We start from the raw sequence: 19,878 nt of genomic DNA, 5'->3' as shown, positions 1-19,878 counted from the left end.
GTGCATGAGAAAGGGATTGTTTGGAACTCCATGCCTTTCTCCACAAATACTGAGTTCTTCATGGTGACTGATTCTCAGCTACCCTTCAGAGATTGTGTAACCTGTGGTGCTCACCAGTTTGTACTGGAACAGAGAGTCACCACTAGTGACCGTGGTTTTAAAGGGAAATGTGCTCAGAATTCTTGAGGAAGGTGTCTCCCCTTGTTACTGCTGTAATATGAGAAAGGGGTTTTCCCTCTCAAGCCTTGTGGCGTGTGTTCCAGAGAACCTGGCCTAGTGATAGGAAGGGAGCTTAACAGGAAAGTGCTTGTGGGGTTCCTGCAAGTGATGATGAAGAAAAGGGTGTTGAAGGGTGCTTGACCAGTCCTGGAGCAGGAGGAGGAGGGCGCGTTGCCGTTGGGCCAGTGCTGAGGCTCCTGAGAGGGTTTGCGCAAGAGCCATGCCTCCCCAGTGTTCAGTCCCTGAACACTGGCGCCAGGTGAGAAGAGGAGCGGAAGGGGAGAACTGTCTCTCTGACTCTTTCTGCTGGACCTGTCTTCATTAGAGGCTGTATTCCTGACACTCAGGAGAAGACCGGGGCAGTCATGGTGGGGCACCTTCGAGGCAGTCTGCAGGAGAAAGGAAGAAAGCTGGAGTAGAGGGGAAGCCCCACCTGCCGTGTGACTGCGCAGCTTTCTTGCTGCTGAAGTGGCTCATGCCGCACACCCCTAGCTGTCCTTGTCACTGTGGAATATCCCAAGAGCACAGAGTGTTGCTGCGTTTGGTTTTTATAGGCTGAAGGGCCTTGCTACTTAAATTTGTAGATCTGGGCAGTGATACATCTTATGGGTTATTCTCCTTATCCTTGCTTTTGAAAGATTTCCTGGTAGTGATTAAAAAGACAAGGCTGTGCTTTTGGAACGGAGAGAGTTTTTTCTTAAGCAAACATGGTCTGTTCCTTCAGCCTTACAGTAAACTGAGCATCCCTCAGATCGTCATGGGGATTTATTTACCATAGGGTTAAAACAAGTATTACTGAATTAGCACGGGTCTTTTATGTTCTGTTTATTAACTCTTAGAAAACTAGTTTTAATTGTGAATGTGAGTGCAGACTTTTCCCCCATCCCTTATTTGTTAGTAGTTTTCCTGACAAATGATAGATACTTTCATCTAAATTCTCCAGTTCCATGGAGTTCAACCAGTAAGAACTAACAGAAACCTCAGAGGAGTTTACCTCTCTCGGTATGTTGGTTGTTTTTCGCATTAGCGAGTGAAAATAGAAATTCAGTGTAGTGTCTTTAGTTGTTCATTTGTTTTTCTGATCTGCAAATATTTTCATTCCCTGATAGGTCCATTAGAATGTGAGTAGACGTTTTATTTTCATACATTATGTTTGAATCAGTGAGCAAGTGTGGCATTTGGAAGCAGTGTGGCAGTAACATCATTTATTTTTACAGACTTTGTAATTTTCTTCTGGAAAATCCAGATTATCCAAAGAGAGAAGACAGAATCCTTATGAATCCCAACAGCAGCCTGCTTGCCAGCCAAGATGAGATGAAGGCAAGTGGTGCTCTTGTTTTGCAGTGTCTACTTGGAAATTCTCTCCTCTTTTCATCATTTTTAAGGGAATAAAGTGCTTTGTCAAGATGCATTTTTTTAAGACTATCCAGGAAAATAGGTTTTCCAGAATACATATTTTAGTGGGATTTCCCCCTCTGAGTTACCTTGAGTTCTGTATTTGACTTCTTTCATTGTAATTCCATCTTCCCTTCTCACAAAGAAGTAAACAAATCCTCCATATCTTTAATCCTACAAAGCAGGTTCCTAAGATGAATCAAGAATTGGCCAGGACTCTTTGTATCATCTTAGGGTTTAACGTTTTATTAAGAAATCTTCAAACACACAGTAAAGCCAAAAGAACTTCCTATTGATTTCCTATATACACACCAGCCAGTACTATTAAAAGTTGATGTTTTACTGTGTCCAGTTTGTCCCATATCCATCCCTCTGTCCATCAGCGCATCCCTCTTATATTTTATTATAACCCACTTTAGAGCAAATTGCAAAAACATCAGCATTCTGCTGCATAAATACTTTAGCACGCAGATTGTTGCCTAGAGTTTAATGTCTTTTTCTTTTTGGTAAGGTTTATATATAGTGCATACACCTGTGTAACCAAATCCTGTGTCAAGATATAAACAGTTTGGTTTTTAAAAATCTTACTCATTGTCTTCATGTGTGGTCCAGACTAGCATTTAGTATGTTCAGTGGTTGAAGGAAAGTATAGTTCAGAACTGCTTCACTGGTCTCTAATGCACCATCCTTCCACTTCCCACAAATTCTTTTTGACTGTCTCTTTCATGTATGGTTATTACTCATTTTATTGCTCTTCATTTTATTGCACTTTATAGATATTACAGGTTTTGTTTTCACAGATTGAAGGTTTATGGCAACCCTGCCTTGAGCAAATCTGTCAGTGCCATTTTCCCAACAACTTTTGTTCACTTCGTATCTCTGTTACATTTTGTAATTCTCAGGATATTTCTGACTTTTTTTAGTATTATTATATTTGTTACGATAATCTGTGATCAGTGACCTTTGATGTTACTATTGCAAAAGGATTGATTTGCTGAAATCTCCGATAATGGTTAGCATTTTTTAGCAATAAATTATGGAATTAATTGAAATATGTGCTTTTTTTTTTTTTTAAGACATATACTGTTGCATGCTTACTAGACTACAGTATGGTGTAATTTTAACTTTTCTAAAAGTTAGGAAACCAAACAATTTGTGTGACTCACTTTATTGTGACTCTGACTTCATTGCAGTGGTCTGAAACCAAACCTCCAGTATTCCTGAAGTATGCCTGTATTTTGTAGCTGGGGGAAAAAAAACTCAGTTTATTCTAAACATTTTTTGAAAAGGAAATGGCTAAAAACTTGTGTTCAAACCCCTGACTATACTTTTTCATAGTTCCAACTAGCAAAACTAGTCTCCAGACTCCAGACAACTTGTTTAACCTCTCTGAACATCATTTCTTCACCTTTGTTCGGGGCTGATATCCTCTTTTAGAGTAACTATACAAGTCAGATTATTCTATTCTTCAGTAAGTAATTCTTCAAATGGTTTCCCTCAAGAAGTGCACTGTCTGGCCTCTTATGTTGTGCCTCTGTCTCGTTTCAGTTGCCTACAGTAGACTTTTTTGACTATTCTAAATTGGCTCCTCTTGACCAGCGCTGCTTCATCCAAGCTGCCGACCTCCTGATGGCCGACTTCAAAATGCTTAGCAGTCAGGACATCAAGTGGGCCCTGCACGAGCTCAAAGGACACTATGCAATCACCCGAAAGGTGCTTTACTTGGTCTTCTGGTGGGGCACACCTCTTGACTGCTTCTTCCCATGATAACAGGATGAAGAGTTCAGCTTGCAGAAGTTGGGGTGGTTTATGATGGCAAAGAGCTAAGGAGTTTGTCAGGGTGAAGATACGTAGACAAAGGGTTTGCTGATCAGAAAGAACTGAATGAAAAGAAACACAGGTTAGAAGCAGGAAAGGTCTGGTATGACCATAAGGACGTGAATTTCCCCGTGGAATGTGGAGTGGAAGGGTGTGTTCCTCCCTGGTGTGCTTTCTGTCTTGGGGCTGGTCCCACAATCCTCCCCAAGATGGCTCAGTTAACGTGAACCAGAGTCCAAAGGGCCAGGAGCCCAGCACTGCCCAGGGAGTGGTGGTTTGCTTCAGAAGAGAGTGGGCAACTCCTGAAAGCTCTCAAGGTTTTCATTCTTTCTTTTTGGACTCTAAATAAGATTCCACTTAAGGGCCTCTGTTCCAGATCTTAGATGTGCTGGTCGCTAGTGAGTAACAGACATGTTCCATTTAGTGCAGCCCACTGTACAGGCCCTTTGATGACAGCCAGGGCGGAAGAGCAGCACCAGCGGGTCCTTGGCCTGTTCCTCTTCTCACCTGCCTTTAAATTGGTTTCTCTTGCTGAAGTTCTGGTGACTCTTAGCAAGCAAATGTGGAGTTACTTTACTTGTTAAAACACCCACTGGGGTCTTAACCTGAAAGAAGGTGAACATTGGTGAATGTGCTGAGTCTAGGCCCCTTCCACCTCTACCTTGGTAAGATCCAGGCATCTGTCAGCAAACTCCTAATTACAGGTTCATTTTAGTTAAAAATACTCTGAAGGGATCACAGAAATAATGCCTTCTATTTCTGGTAGATAATGCCTTCTCATTCCCCCTGCTAAAGAGGGAATGTCTATACTGTCATTCAAAATGAATGAGCTTCCCCCCTCCAAATTAATGACCTTGAGAAAGAAGGGGCTCTTTGATCTGTAGGGCCCTGTGTGGCATCTTTATTGATCCTGTGGTGCCTTATACATTTTCTGAGCTCCTAGGAAGCCCAGATGAAAAATAAAAGGGTAGCAGCAGGAGCAGCTCCCGTGGTCTGGAGGTGGGTTGGTCCTCATTAGGAATGTCCCTGCCTACATCCTGAGGTCAGTAAAGTGACTTCGCTAGCAGGAGCTTCTCCACATTGAAGGTCTGATCATCCCCCAGCTTGTCGCTATTTGGGTGGAAATTGTAGAGTTTTATGGCTCAGTTCTTGTTCATAGTGTACATATCCTTTTCCTCATTTGTCTGGCCCTTTATATTGTTTGTGGTGTGTGTCTGTCTGGGCTGTTAATCTAAGATTTTACAGGATTTTGAAAAGAGATGGGTTGGGCTACTTGAATGAAAATCAGGTATTTAAGGGGAAATAATGTTTGACAAAAGCTAAAATCTGATGTGCCCTTTTATAATGTCTCCCTGTTGTACACACAGGGTGCACGAGCCTTGCGCCTTGTAGGAAGTCACACTCACATGGGCAGGGAGGCAGAAAACACACCCTGAGGGGCTTCCTCACTACAGCAGTAGGGTGTCCTCTCTGTACCACTCCCCAAACACGCTGACAGCTTAGGGAAGGCATGCTGACTAAGGCAGGATCAGTTCTCCATGGATTGCTGTTTTTTTCCCTGTTTACTGTAAACATTAGACGCTTACAGGAGTAGAGATGGTATTGTAACAAGCCCTAACCCTGCATACTGTCACTCCCCTTCAGCAGTTGCCAGCTCCTGCCCAGTCTTATATTTCCACCCTTAGCCGCCTACCCCTACCTGAAGTAAATTCTAGGCTTCATTTTATTTTTTTCATCCATAAAGTATTTCAGTATTAATTTTTAAAAGATAAAGGCAAAATATTTTAAAATATAATCAAAATACCATTATCACACTTTAAAAATTAACATCATCAGATATCCAGTCAGCATTCAGATTCTCTGAATATGTCATAAATCTTTAAACAGCTTGTTTGGTCACAGAATTCCAAGTGAAATACGTTTATTGCTTGTGGCTGGTGAGTTCTTGAGTCTCTTAATCTGCAAGCTCTCTTTCTCCTTTGTTTTTCCTTACTGCTTATTTGCTGGAAAAAAAACGGTTGTTTTATCTTACAGGCTTCCACAGTCTGAGTTTTTCTGACTGCACCCCTGCATTATAATTAAACAGTTCGTCTGTTTCCTATAAATTGGTTCCATCCAGAATCTTGATCAAACTTAGATTTGACGTCTCGCTTGTATTCTAGTTCTGCCACTTCTTGGTCTTAAACTTGCAGAACTTCATGCCTGCTGCCCTCTCCACACCTGCCTTGTGACTGTCATCTTGGGAGTTTCCTTCACCTTGCCTTTTGACAAAGATACATTTTCTTTACTTTATTGAGTTCACCAAAAAGTTCATTCAGGTATCTGTGTACCATCTTACGGAAAAGCATGGACCAACTCTGGCCAGCCCGGATGACAACTCTCTGTGTCTTGCTTTACACACTCACACTTGACTGATGGTTCAAGTAGATTGAAAATTTCCCCTCTTGCCACAGATGCGACTACCTCTTTGTTTCAGGCAGTTTGCTGAGTGCCTGCCATAGGTCACACATTGAGAATGGCACAGTGGACATACAGATTTCTTCCCTCATGAAACTTAATGCTGATGGACAGGGCCATCTTTTTTAAGCCATCCTTTAACTTCTGTTGTGTGAGGTGGTCATTCTCAGGGTCTTACCCAGGCTTCTTAGGTTTCTCCCTCTGTGTACTTGAATGGTCACCTTTATCTCCATACAGGTAACATATCTCTATCTCTGGACTTGACCTTCCCACCAGGCTCCACAGAGGAGTCCCTGTCTACTTCTCAGCTCTTACATCATCAGATGTCAGTTGTCATGTTTTTAGGTCATCCCTTAAAGGATGTCACAGATGCCCTGAAAATTGTAACCAGCCTGAATCCTTGATTATTAAAACTAGTACTTTGGGTATTTGATTTGCAAGTTACCTCATTTATAAAATGCAAGTCACAGTAACTTGTCTTGTTCCCTCTCCTGGGTTTTAGAGAATAGCCTTGGTTGAAGGGCAGGGTATTTGCCTGTAGATAAAATGTGGTATGAATTAGTCTTGCAGCTGAGTACAGACACTGGTGCCTAAGAATTTGTGGGGAATACCGTGTATAGTGGGAATTCCAGAAAGAAAGGAAGCAAGGGAGGACGGCACCATAGCTGTGGAGGACACTGATCAGGGATACAGATAGGTAGCAAGGTGAAACTTGGTGGAGTTTCACCGAATCTGACTGAGGACACAGTGACGCCAAAGAGAGGAGCTATAGTTCCAAGACTGGCCTGAGTCCTGTCCTCGCTTTAATTAAGGTTTGCCCTTCTCTGTAGCCTTGCTTCCCTCTACTGTGAAATAAATAATAACTTCCCTTAGAGGATTGTGGTGGGAATTAAATGGGCTAAGTTAAGGACTTGAAAGGGCTGCATGCAGTGCCTCACTTATAGGAGGTGCATACAGCAAATGTCAACTCCCTTTTGATTCCCACACTGAGGAGCTTTGAAAAGGAAGAGAGGTAGGAGTTAGGTTAAGATGCAGGGCTGATCCTCTCTCTTAAAATACTTGTTTTGTTACCGCTTTGCCACAGGGATGCACAGCTGTTTAAGATGAACAGGTTCAGAATGTGATTGGTTAGCAGCATTCCTATAACACGTGCACATCCCCGTTACCTTCTCTTTACTGAGTGAGTGTCGGATCCAGATTGTGTGTGTTGCTGAAGGCACACTATGAGCTGTGGTAACAGTCCCTGTCCTAGAGGCTCAGAGTCGAGGGGAGGAAGTAACATGAAAGAGATCACAAATAAGTATGTAATTACAACTGTGATAACTATTCTGAAAGAGTGTATAGCTAGAGGATGGTCTAAGAGGCTCCAGGAGAACCTCTCCGAGCAAGTGACATTTAATCACACCCCTAAGTGTTGCATAAGCAGGCGGTCAGTAGGGAGGGAGGGCAGGGCATGGAAGACAGGGGTGTCATTTCCTGGGATGAGGATTCCTGTAGAAGAGCTAATTTGGAGGAAAAGATAATGAATTCTATCCGGGAAACGCTGAACTGCCAAGCATGCTGGGTGGGCCTCAGATATCTAAGTAAAAACAATTCATTGAGTGGCCAAATGGACCAAAAGTGGGGGACATAATGGACTGGAGAAGGGATTTTGAGATTCGTCAGCATATAGAAAGTGACCTCACCAGCCTGGACGAGGACCTGAAGAGACTGTCAGGTGAGAAGAGAGCCAGGGCCACCTGGAAGACTCCCCGTGTGGAAACAATAGCCAGAGGGGCAGGCCACGTGGTGTCACTGCTGGGATCCCGGGGGCGAGGGCCGAAGCAGAGGCCCTGGACTGGGCCCCGTGTTAGGGAGGTGAGCAAGTGGAGAGGTGAGGTGGAGGCCAAGGCAGAGGGGGCTGGCGCTCCTGGGAGGTGAGGTGATGGCATGTGCAGGTGGCTTTTTTGATAAGCTTGGCTACAAACAAGGGAAGAAAGCGGAGCTGGTAGTTGGAAGAGGAAAGAGGTCTGGGCGGAAAGGTTTTCTTTTAAGATAGCAGAGACTTGATCACCTTTAAATGCCTATTGGAAAGATATAAAAAGAGGGAGAAGCTAAAGCTGTGGAAGAGAAGGGAGTGTCTCTGGCGTAAGCATGTTGCGCTCCAGTGTTCAGTACAAAGTGGAGAAGTGAAAGCAGCGAGAACGTGGGGACGTGGAGGTGGGATTGTTGGCCAGAGAAGCACTGTGTAACGTCGCGCCTGTGAAACGTGGCTTGCAGCCCTCTGCCACGTGGCTTAACCTGGGCTGACTTATGGGCACCTTCCGTAGTTTGTTTTCTCACGCACCTCTTCATCAGTCAGCATCTTGGTTCTGCCATGACAGCAGTTGTTGAAGGAGAAAAGGAAGTAACGAAACACTGCCTGCTTATTTTTCTGGTAAGCCATATAGGGAAGGTAGCTGAAACTGTGAGTCACAACGAGATTTGGGATTGCCTGCATTTCACGTATTCTTGTGTCCCATTTACAGCAGTAACCTTTCCCTTTCTCAATTTTTAGGCCTTTTCTGACGCCATTAAAAAATGGCAGGAGCTATCGCCAGAAACCAGTGGAAAAAGAAAAAAGAGAAAAGAAATGAATCAGTATTCTTACATAGATTTCAAATTTGAACAAGGTAATGGCCAAATGTGACTGTTAATGATGGTGAGCGGTCCCCTCTCACACAACCCAAAGGGGCCTCGTGATGCGGCTGCCTGAAGTGCCCAGTCACAGCAGTCTGAGGAGTGTCACTGATGTGACTTCTCTGATGGCACAGCAGTGTTTTTGGACAGTGGCTGCATTGGTCATCTTTCTGCTTAGGATACACCATGAAAGGAAAATTGTGTGTAGTGTTAGAGATTTGTGTATAGGGACATTTTAAAGCTTGAGGGGAAAATGGGTCTTGAAGATTTGACAAGAATTAACCTTGTGACTCCTTGGTGAAAAGTGGGCCAGTGCTTGGTTGCTTACTGCAGAGGAGCCATGTACACACCTGAGAGGGTGGGTTCTGCACAGCCAAAGCCACACAGCTCTTAAGTTGCCACTTAAACTGTTCAAAGTTCTGTTACTCATATTGATGAAATAACTGCTGAAAGCTGTTTCAAAGAGGTTACTTCCGGTCTAATTCCCCTCCTCACTGCCACCCTCCCAAAGGTAAACTTGCTGAATTTTGCAACAGACTTAGTTGCTTGTGTCCGAGAAGAGTCCACTTCAACTTTTCCTGTGGATTATTTCATAAATGTTTCCCTTTTCTCCTATTTGTCTTCCTGTTACACCTGTAATTAATTTCATAACTTCAAGTGTGTCTAAATGGAAAATCCATGAGATAGCTATAGAGTTGGAAAGTATTTGAATTTCTGAACTCTTCAGGATCTAAAAGAAAATGTCCTAAGTCCTGACTTGTGAGGTCAGCAAGCTGCTCTCCTGACACGATGTTCTCACAGATCTGTGGCAGAATGAAAGTGAGGACGGTGTATAGGCAGTTTTTCATTCTGTGTGTGTGTGTGAAGTCGCTCAGTCGTGTCCGACTCTGTGACCCCATGGACTGTAGCCCACCAGGCTCCTCTGTCCATGGGATTCTCCAGGCAAAAATACTGGAGTGGGTTGCCATTTCCTACTCCAGGGGATCTTCCCGACCCAGGGATTGAACCTGGGTCTCCTGCATTGTAGGCAGACACTTTACTGTTTGAGCCACCAGGCAACCCTGTTTAGGCTAGGCATGCTTAACTAGGCATACTAACACGCAGTCATTCAGTATTTGTTTCTGACGTTCAGTGGTAGAGAACAGGAAGTATCACATCACAAGGTGGTCTACTCCCTTCCTGGTCAGCTGTGTCTTGTAGAAAGTTCTTCCTTTATATCACACCAGGAATGTACCTCCCGAGGTTTTCTGCGATGTTGGTAGTTCTTGCCTCTGAAAGGATTTAAAATCTGTTGCCTCTTCATCTTCCTAGTTGCCCTTCTTTCTGTCTTTCTTTAGCTTGTCTTTTATCTCTTTGAGAGGTTGGGTGTACAAGGCTGGACACAGTACTCCAAATGAGGTCTGCTGTTTCGAGGCAGCAGCTGGGATTTAGGTTCTATAATTTCAACCATACAGCCTGAGAACACCTTAACTTCTTAAAATCAAACTATGTCCCGCCATTGTCTCACATTAAACCTTCATCTTCTTACCTACCTTGCTTTTTAAGTCACACACCTCTCAGTTTTGATGCATTTGATATTTTTCACTGTGAACATCACCTCATTAGTTTCAGCCCATTCTTCGGGGTATACCTCTGAATTTTTTTTTTTTTTTATTGCATTTCACATTATGTGAGATCCTAGTTCCTGGAGCAGGGATCAGACCTGTGCCTCTGGCAGTGAAAATGCAGTCTTAAGCACTGGATCACCAAGGAAGTCCCAAGATTCTGATTCTTAACTTGGTCTTACCAAGATCATCTTTAAGGATACTGAAAATTTAGAAATAGAAAATAACATTTGATTTACATTTATATCTATGACTTATAGTCTTTTTTTTAAAGGGGGTTTATAAGTACATAAGCTTAGACTCGTTCATTTGGTCCAGGAATCCCATTCCTTATCTTTTCAACTGTTTTCCATCCAAACAGTACTGTTTGAGCTATACATCAGCTGGCAAAGAGAGAGACTAGATTCTCCCTCCCGTGTCCTTTCTCATTGTATATGAAAAAGCCACATGGCCTCTCATGAGGAGTGCAGATAGAACTTGGATGTAAACGGAACATCAGTAAAAATGCAGCATGTCCCCTCTAGCAAGGCTGACAGAAAAAAGATGCAAATTGGAGTTATTCTTTATAGGGTAACTTACTCTTCATAGCGGCTTTCACTGTAGACTCTACAAACATCCAAGGAGGAATACTGTGGACATCTTTACATACGTAATTTTGACAGCCTAGATGAAATGGACCATTTCCTCAAAACACAAAGTACCAATAAACTTATCTATATAAAATAGATAATTTGGATAACCCTATTGCTGTTAAGGAAATTGAATTCATAATTTTAAATCTTCAGAAAGATCTCCAGCCCCACTTGGTTTCACTGGAAAATTCTTCCAAAACTGCTCCTAAGCAGATGACATGATTGTAGATATATACAGCTCCAAGGAAGTTCAGTAACGTTGCAGGGTATAAGATCAGGCTACAAAAACCAGTGTATGCATGTATCTGTATGCTAGCAGTGAGCATATGGACATCAAGATTTAAGTATAATACCATTTAAAGTCATTTTGAAAAAACTTAATACTTAGGTGTGAATCTGACAAAATATGTATGGGACTTGTGATGAGAACTACAAAACACTGAAGAAAAAAAATCAAAGAAGATATAAATAAATGAAGACATGTACTATGTTCGTGGGTTGGAAGACTCAATTAAGATATAAATCCTCTCCAAATTGATATCCATGCCTAGTGTGATTTCTGTCAAAATCCCAGCAAGATTATTTTTGCAGATACAAGCAAGGTATCCTAAAATTATCCTGAAGTTTATATGGAGAGGCAGGGTACTAGAATAGCTAAAATAATCTTTTAAAAGAAGAGTAAAGTGGGAGAAATCAGTCTCCTGGATTTCAGGACTTACTCCGTAATTACAGTGATTAAGACCAGGTGGTCTTGGCAGAAATATAGTCAGATAGATGGAACAGAACAGAGAACTAAAAACTGGTTTTCTAAATAGTCAATGAAAAAATGTTTTAGTTTTTTAAAAGTAGAGTGAACAAGAGGAAAGAAGAAAAATAAAAAAATGTATCAGGGTATAGAGATTACCAGAAAACAGGCTTTTGTGAGTAAATAGAAAATCTGGATGGAATGGATAGTTTTCTAGAAAAATGTACATTACTAATCAACCAAAGAAATACAAAACCTAAACAAGACCAGTTGCAAAATCTGACATTTGTCATTTTCTTAGCTTGTGTTCTAAGTGTTATTTATTATAAATCTGGGTACTGCATTTTCAAAATAATAAAATTTTAAAACATACATAAAACACATTTGCACCTACCAGGATAGCTCATATTAAAAACTGACGACGATGCTGGCAGAGGGCGAGTGTAAATTGGAACAGGCACTGCAGAACACTAGCGCTGTTTTCTAAAGCTGACCCAGCGGTTCTGCTCCTCCTTGCGTGCTCTGCTGAACTGCAGACATAGGTACAGCAGCTCTGGATGATAACCCCAAACCGCCAACCCCCGTCCTCAGTAGTAAGCACATCATGAATTGCAGTGTATACACACAGTGCTGTATGGACAGGATAGGGGAGCTCTTCCAGTTGGATCATAATGAGGGATGGGTATGGAGAGGAAGAATGTCAGAAAGTGCATGGAATGTTGGGGATGGTTAGGAGCCCAGTTTTCCCAAAAAGAACGTTATGGGAAAGCCACGTAACTTAACATCCTGGTAGGAGTAGGTGGGGGACCAGGCCACACAAGACTGGGATGGCTGCCTGGATTCCTAGCAGAACAGTTGTCTGCATGATTCTGCATTGTCGCGTATCTTCTAGGTGACAAAAAAATAGAGAAGCGGATGTTCTTTCTGGAAAATAAGCGGCGACATTGTAGGTCCTATGACCGGCGTGCCCTCCTTCCAGCTGTGCAGCAGGAGCAGGAGTTCTACGAGCAGAAAATCAAAGAGATGGCAGAGGTAGGAAGATGTGTTTGGAATGTGTTTCTAGGATTCTGATTTGCTGGTAGGGCTCAGCGTAAAGCTGTCTTTGAAGATTTGTCTTTTCTTTTAAGTGATTAATTTGAATAAGCTATGAAGTTTTTAAAAGGAAAACAAAGCTAGATTTTGTAGTAATACTGACCAAAATTCACAGTCTCACAAATCAGATTTACGTTATTTTAATTGGCACTTATAAACACATCTGTTTGACCTTCTTCGCCCTCTACTGGGAGAGGAAAAAACAAATTCCGTGTAGCTCTTTAGTTCTTCCCGAAGTGAAAGTCAAAGTCAGTCAGTCGTGTCTGACTCTGCAACCCCATGGACTACGTAGTCCCTTGAATTCTCCAGGCCAGAAATGTACTATCAAATGTGCAAGTCAGCTGGAAGATACAAATTTGATTATTTAATACAGACAGACCTCAGAGAGATTGTGGGTTCAGTTGCAGACCAGTACAATAAAGTGAATATTGTAGTGAAGCTCATCATAAAAATTTTTTGGCTTCCCAGTGTATAGAAAAGTTATGTTTACACTACAGTGTAGTCTAGTAAGTGTGCAGTAGCGTTACGTCTAAAAAACAATGTCCAAGCCTTAACTAAGAAATGCATTATTGCTAACAAATGCTAACTATCATCTGTGTTTTCAGCAAGTCATAATCTTTTCACTGGTGGGGAGGGGATGGTCTTGCCTCAGTTTTGGTGGCTTCTCCTGATGAGAGTGCTGCTTGCTGAAGGTTGAGGTAGCTGTCCAAATTTCTTAAGATGTGGCAAAAATGAAGTTTGCCAAATTGATCGATATTCTTCGTTTCATGAATGATTTCTCTGTAACATGCTATGCTGTTTGATCGCATTTTACCCACAGCTTTCAAAATTGGAGTCAGTTGCTCAAATCCTGCTGCTGCCTTATCAACTAAGTTTATGCGATTTTCTAAATCCTTTGTTGTCATTTCAGCAATCTTCATAGTATCTTCACCAGTAATTTCCATCTCAAGAAACTGCTTCTTTTTTTTTGGTTCATCTGTAAAAAGCAGCTCCTTACACTTTAAGGTTTTATTAATGAGATTGCAGCTATTCGATTCTAATTCTAGGTCTCTTAACTGTTTATACCACATATGCAATTAATTCCTTCTTTAAAGTCAGCCATGAGAGTTGGGATCAGCTTCTTCCAAACTCTTGTTAATGTTGGTGTATTCATATCTTCCCATAGATTACAAATGTTTTTTTAATTGCATAGGGAATGGTGAATCCCTTCCAGAAGTTTTCAGTTGACTTTGCCCCACATTCATCATAGGAATCACTATGGCTTATAAACCTTACAAAATGCATTTCTTAATAAGTCTCAAAAGTTAAAAACTAACTCCTTGATCCACGAGATGCAGAATGGATGTTGTGTTAGCAGGCATGAAAACATTAATCTCCTTCCTCTCCATTAGATCTCTTAGGTGACCAGGAGCCTTTCAATGAGCAGTAATATTTTGAAAGGACTCTCTTTCTCAGCAGTGGTTCTCAGCGAACTTAAATTATTCAGTAAGCCATCTTGTAAACAGATGGGCTGTCATCCAGGCTTTGTTGCTCCATTTATAGAACACGAGCGGAATAGAGATAGCCTAATTCTTAAGGGCCCTAGGATTTTTGAAACGGTAAAGGGAGCACTGGCTTCAGGCTCAAGTCATCAGGTGCATTAACTCCTAACGAGAGTCAGCCTGTCCTTTGAAGCCAGGCATTGACTTCTCTCTGTCAGTGAAGGTCCTTGATGGCATCCTCTTCCAATAGAAAGCTGTTTCATCTACATTTGAAAATCTGTTGTTTAGTGTGGCCACCTTCATGTATGATCTCAGCTACATCTTCTGGGTAACTTGCTGCAACTTCTGCAGCATCGTGCACCCGCTGCTTCGTCTTGCACTTTTATGTTGTGGAAATGGCGTCTTTCCTTAAGCTTCATGAGCCAGCCTCTGCTGACATCAGACTTTTCTTCTACAACTTCCTCATGTCTTTCATCTGGACTTTGGTTTATGAGAATATTGTGGCTGAGAGATGGGCCACTCTTGCTTCCATCTGAGTGCTTGGAGAGCATTGTAGGGTTGTTGATTGGCCTGGGGGACTAGGGAGAGGAGTGGGGAAAGCCCATCAGTGGACCGGTCAGAACACGCATGACGTACATTGGGCAAGCTCGCTGCCTTATGGCGCAGTGCGTGGCACCCCGGAACAGTTACAGTGGTAGCGTCAAAGGTCACTGACCCCCATAACAAAGACAGTAACAGTAATGAAAAAGTCTAAATACTGTGAGGATTGTTCAAAAGTGACACTGACACCTGAAGCAAACAGATGGCTGTTGGAGAAACAGCACCAGTGGGCTTGCTTTGATGCAAGTCACAAAACTTCAGTTTTTGTGGGGTGTTTTTTTTTTCTTTTCTTTTTTGAAGAGCACTGTCTGCAAAGTGCAATAAAATGAAGTGTGCCTGTATGTATTTTCTAGACCAGAAACTCAGATTTGGCCCATGGACCCCTGAGTTCCCCAAGACTCTTTAGGATATCTGCGAGGTCAGATCTCTTATCATAACCATTTTATAGTTTTTTGTTTATCTTTCCTTCTTTTATGTAAAAGCATGTATGTGTGTATATATATATATTTGGGACATTTCTTTCTTACCTAAAAGGTACACACTGTTCTGCCCTTACCCTTTTCGATTAACAGTGCATCCTGATGATGACTCCACAGCAATCCATGGAGATTTTTCTCCTTCCTTTAAAAACTGCCTAGTGTGCCATTGTCTGCAGTACGAGAGTTGACTCAGTTGTTGCCCTTTTGCTGGTCTTTCAGGCTTCTTTCCAGATTTCTGCTGTTACAGATAGTACCATGATAAATAACTGTATGCCTGTATAATTTCGTATTTCTGCCCCAGGGTAACTTTGGAATAGATTTCCTATAAGTGCAATTGATGAGTTAGAGTATAAATAGTTACGTCACTGTTAACATCATGCCAAGTCCCCCTCCGTGGTGGTTGTACTCTTTTGCATTCTCACCAGAAATGTAGAAGAGTGCCTGTTTCTCGCTAGCCTTACCAGCAAAGTATGTTGTCAAACTTGGTTTTTACCCATTCAGTTTTTTTGTTTACTTACATGCTGTTCTACATTCTTAAGTGTTTTATGTCAGTCTTTTATTCCTTCTGTATTTTGAGTCAGATTTAAGAATGTTTTCTCCATATATGCTAGTACTTATAAAGTTTCCTTTTTTATATACAGCACTCTGATGCATTTTAAATTTATTATCTGTTAACTTTTTAAACTAGTAAGCTATATAACTGAAGAGATGACTATTGATCATTATTTTACGTTTCTGAAAGTAAATGCTAAATGGTTTATGACATCTTGACTAAATTTGCATCTGTGTGTCTGATTTTTTGTTCCTCAGCATGAAGACTTTTTGCTTGCCCTGCAGATGAATGAAGAACAGTATCAAAAGGTAACTGAAATTTCATCTAATTAACATATTCTTGGTATTTTCATTAGCTGTTTTTCTCATCTCACATTTCCTGTGCATTTTGATGACAAATTGGTTCCCTTAACCTCTGCTGTTGACCTGCCGAGTTTGTGATTCAACTAAGTTAAAATCAGGTATTAAACCATTCAGTCCAAATTGGATTAGACTTGGAGGGAAGATAATGTTGTTAGAGTTGTTTGTCTTAAACATTGCCTGGAATCCATTAGATAGACTCCTGGGGGCTCAGACAGTAAAGCGTCTGGCTGCAGTGCGGGAGACCTGGGTTCAGTCCCTGGGTTGGGAAGATCCCCTGGAGAAGGAAATGGCAACCCACTCCAGTACTCTTGCCTGGAAAATTCCATGGACTGAGGAGCCTGTTGGGCTACAGTCCGTGGGGTCACAAAGAGTCGGACACGACTGAGTTGCTTCACTAGTGCAGCACTGAGAATTCGCATGTCACTTCCGAGTTAGAAAGGAGAGATGTGCTGAGCCTCAGGACCGGATGGGCTTTGTGTGACACCAGCCATCCTCACGTAGTGGCCTTTCCTCACATGGTAGAAATGAACTAATGACTGGATCAGTCACTGCCCTTAACGAGAAGGGTAAGTTTCCTGGTTACTCACAGTACTAGAAACGCTGCTTTATATGGCTTCAGTAGTCCCTTAAGACAAAGCTTGGACTGAGACACAACCCCATCGCACTCTTGTCTTATAACAAGATGCAAAATGCAACTTTTGAAATATTTTAAGATAATACCCCACATGCCACTTGTTCCTGACTGTTAGGGTCTGATTATAGATGTTATAGTCCTGCCAGTACAGTGAAATTCATGAATATGGTAACTTTATACAAAGGATGATGCCAAAGAATGCTCCAAAAAACATGAAAATTATACTGTCTTTAGCTGTTAATATGTAGTCATATTTGTACTGGCGTCTTAAGCTAGATTTCTACAGCAGAAAACAGCTCATCATTGTTTTATGGCTTCTAGGGATTGCTTTTCACCTCGGAATGTGTTTGGGGTGGGGGAATATGAAACATGGCTGCCTCCTCTACTTGAGTGTAGGGACTTTGACGTGTTTCTGCCTGCCTCCAGGATGGCCAGCTGATTGAGTGCCGCTGCTGCTATGGGGAGTTCCCATTCGAGGAGCTGACGCAGTGTGCTGATGCTCACTTATTCTGCAAAGAGTGTCTCATCAGATACGCCCAAGAGGCAGTCTTTGGATCTGGAAAGGTAAGAACGGTGCAGTGTGTCCATACAGCGTCTGTGGAGACTGCATTTATAGACAAGTGGAAATGCCTCATGGAAATACCTTTTCTGGGGTGAGGTGGAACTCTGATAAGACATGCTGATGTGTGTGATTCCTCAACAGCCTCTAATTTGTGTGATTATGTTGGTCCTAAGCGCACTAGATTTCTTTTCAGGGAATGGTTTAATTCTTCATGCTCTCACACCTGGCTCATAGGAGCACCAGCTTCTTCACTCCTCTTCACAAATAAAATGAAGGATAAACACCAAAAGAGAATCCTGCAGCCTGTATTGAATATATGAGGCTGCAAATTAGTATGTTTTTAACAAAAATTTTAAAAGATTTTATACAGTTGTATTAAAATGAATAATATTTTATGCAAGATTATATTTCTCTGTGCAAAGTCAATGTCTCTTTACACCAACATAACACAATATAGAATTCAGAGTTTTTGTCTTAACAAACACTCGAAAACCACAGTTGCTTTTCATAAGTGCCACACCAGTAATCAAACGATTTGACATCAGTTATTCTAAAATCAGTTGTAGTTTAGTCAGGGGCTGAGTAGCAGTTACTGAGAGAGTGGATGTGATTAGCAGAATATAGGCATACTTAAAGATATTGCAAGTTCAGTTCCAGGCCACTGCAGTATAATATGTATCACAATAAAATGAGTCACACGATTGTTTAATTTCCCAGTGCACAGAAGAGTCGTGTATACACTGTGCTGTCCTCTCTGGAGTGCGCAGTAGCATTGTGTCAGTCCTCGCCCCTCCTCCCGCTCACCTCCACCTTGTCCAGGAACTAGAGAGAGAGTCAGCTTGCTTCTCTTGAGTACCTTCTTTTCAGACCTGAGCTATAACTTTCCTCTTTTAATCTGCTAAGCCATTTACCCATCCTCATCTGCTTCCCATCTTCATATATTCCGGTTTAGGCTGGTAGAGGTCCTCAGGTGGAATCAAAGATGGACTTTGTGTTTTTATTTCATGGTTTTCTTATTTTGAGAGTGCTTTCTCAAAGAAGAGGGGACCTTTACCATCTCAGAGTCTGTTCTGAACCACTGTTTATTTTCTTTCCATTGAAAGATGCATTTAACCACTGAAATTTGTGTGTGTGTGCTTCTGAAAACTTGGGTTAAATTTTTTTCCCCTTTTTCTCCTGGCGGTGTCATTCTAGTCAGAGCTCAGCTGCATGGAGGGCAGCTGCACGTGCTCATTCCCAGCCAGTGAACTGGAGAAGGTGCTTCCCCAGACCATCCTGTATAAATACTATGAGCGAAAAGCAGAGGAGGAAGTTGCAGCAGCCTACGCTGATGAGCTTGTCAGGTGAGTTCTCAGAGTCAGAGAATGTCATCTGTCAACTCGTTCCCCGTTAGGAAGACTTAGACTGCCCGGGCCCTTTCATTTTGACAGTGAAATTCTATGGCAGAGCCCTAGCTGCAGGTTTTCTGGCATTTTTTGCTTTGAAATAAGAGAATAATTTTATTAATGGAAAAATCTGCAGTTGAGATTTTTACCTCCATTCCATGGCATCTCTTAATCATCTGGCTTCTAGCTGTAGTCCTTGTGCATTGAGTTAAAAGAGGTGACGTATGTAGAGTTCTCAGAAAGGTATGTTTACTGAGTGGTTTGCACTGAGGCAGGACTCAGAATGGCACCTGCATTTCCTGGGGAGAGCCAGCACAGAGCGCCTCAGTCTGTGTTTTAATGAAGAGTAAGAAGTAAAGGGAGGTGTGGCTCTCCAGCTGAAAACTCCGTCCTAGAATGAACAGTCAGACTTCAGTGTTCTGAATAACCTTCCTTCTGCTGTTCTGATTCTAGGTGCCCCTCCTGCAGCTTTCCTGCTCTCTTGGACAGTGACGTGAAGAGGTTCAGTTGTCCAAATCCTCGCTGTCGAAAGGTAGGGAGGCAGATGCCTTTTCTAGACTCACAGTTGAATTTGGTATTACGAACTGCCTTAGTGGCACAGTCCTTGCTGGTCCTCTGCATGCAGACCCCTGAGAAGGATTGGAGTGCTCTCCTTTGCATGAAAGCAGATGAATTTGGTACCTTGTGAGGTGGTTGACTTTGTTTCAGAAATGGTGTTTAATCACATAGCCCTAGATCCCTGGTTTATGCCATCTTCCTGAAGGGCAGATACTGTAGTGCAGAATGTGAAGGAGTCTGTGTTTTTCCACGGTGCCAGTACTTTTCTTGCTCGCCGTCTCCCCATCCTGTTGTGCTCAAATACTTCTTTGCACATGTGCATTCACACATATCCTGCCACCTTCAAAGTCCATAGGGTATTTCTTTGATTAACAGAACTGGGCGCCACGGTGGCATCTCTGTCACATCTGGTAGCCGACTTCCTCAGCTGTTCCCATACGGACTGGTCGTGTAGGGTGAGACCAAAGCTGCCCAGTCACCTTGCTGCTGAAAGTCTTTCTTCTTTGACTCCTACTTCGTGAGCTGAGACTGTCTTGAAATTTGTCAACCGTTTATATAAGCCACTTAAAAGTTTTTAAGGAATATCGTATTGGCATCTAGCTAGACAAGTATATTTTCAGCCATTTTCCTAAAATAGAATGAGC

At 42.2% G+C, this 19,878-nt stretch overlaps 1 protein-coding gene across 2 annotated transcripts in view; it reads left to right on the top strand.

Annotated features, from left to right (window-relative positions):
• The window catches only part of RNF216 (ring finger protein 216), a 112,616-nt gene that overhangs the window by 15,916 nt on the left and 76,822 nt on the right, over window positions 1-19,878 (top strand). For both annotated transcript variants that reach the window (XM_068967735.1, XM_068967733.1), the window contains exons 5-12: window positions 1,437-1,539; window positions 3,163-3,327; window positions 8,426-8,540; window positions 12,421-12,560; window positions 15,991-16,041; window positions 17,156-17,293; window positions 18,486-18,634; window positions 19,130-19,208. In XM_068967735.1, the coding sequence (XP_068823836.1) occupies window positions 1,437-1,539; window positions 3,163-3,327; window positions 8,426-8,540; window positions 12,421-12,560; window positions 15,991-16,041; window positions 17,156-17,293; window positions 18,486-18,634; window positions 19,130-19,208 (940 nt within the window). The remainder of the gene's footprint in view (window positions 1-1,436; window positions 1,540-3,162; window positions 3,328-8,425; window positions 8,541-12,420; window positions 12,561-15,990; window positions 16,042-17,155; window positions 17,294-18,485; window positions 18,635-19,129; window positions 19,209-19,878) is intronic.

This window comes from Capricornis sumatraensis, chromosome 3 (assembly GCF_032405125.1).
Source record: "Capricornis sumatraensis isolate serow.1 chromosome 3, serow.2, whole genome shotgun sequence".
NCBI lineage: Eukaryota > Metazoa > Chordata > Mammalia > Artiodactyla > Bovidae > Capricornis > Capricornis sumatraensis.
The sequence above is the reverse complement of the archived record's forward strand: the minus strand, read 5'-3'. Positions and strand labels throughout refer to the sequence as shown.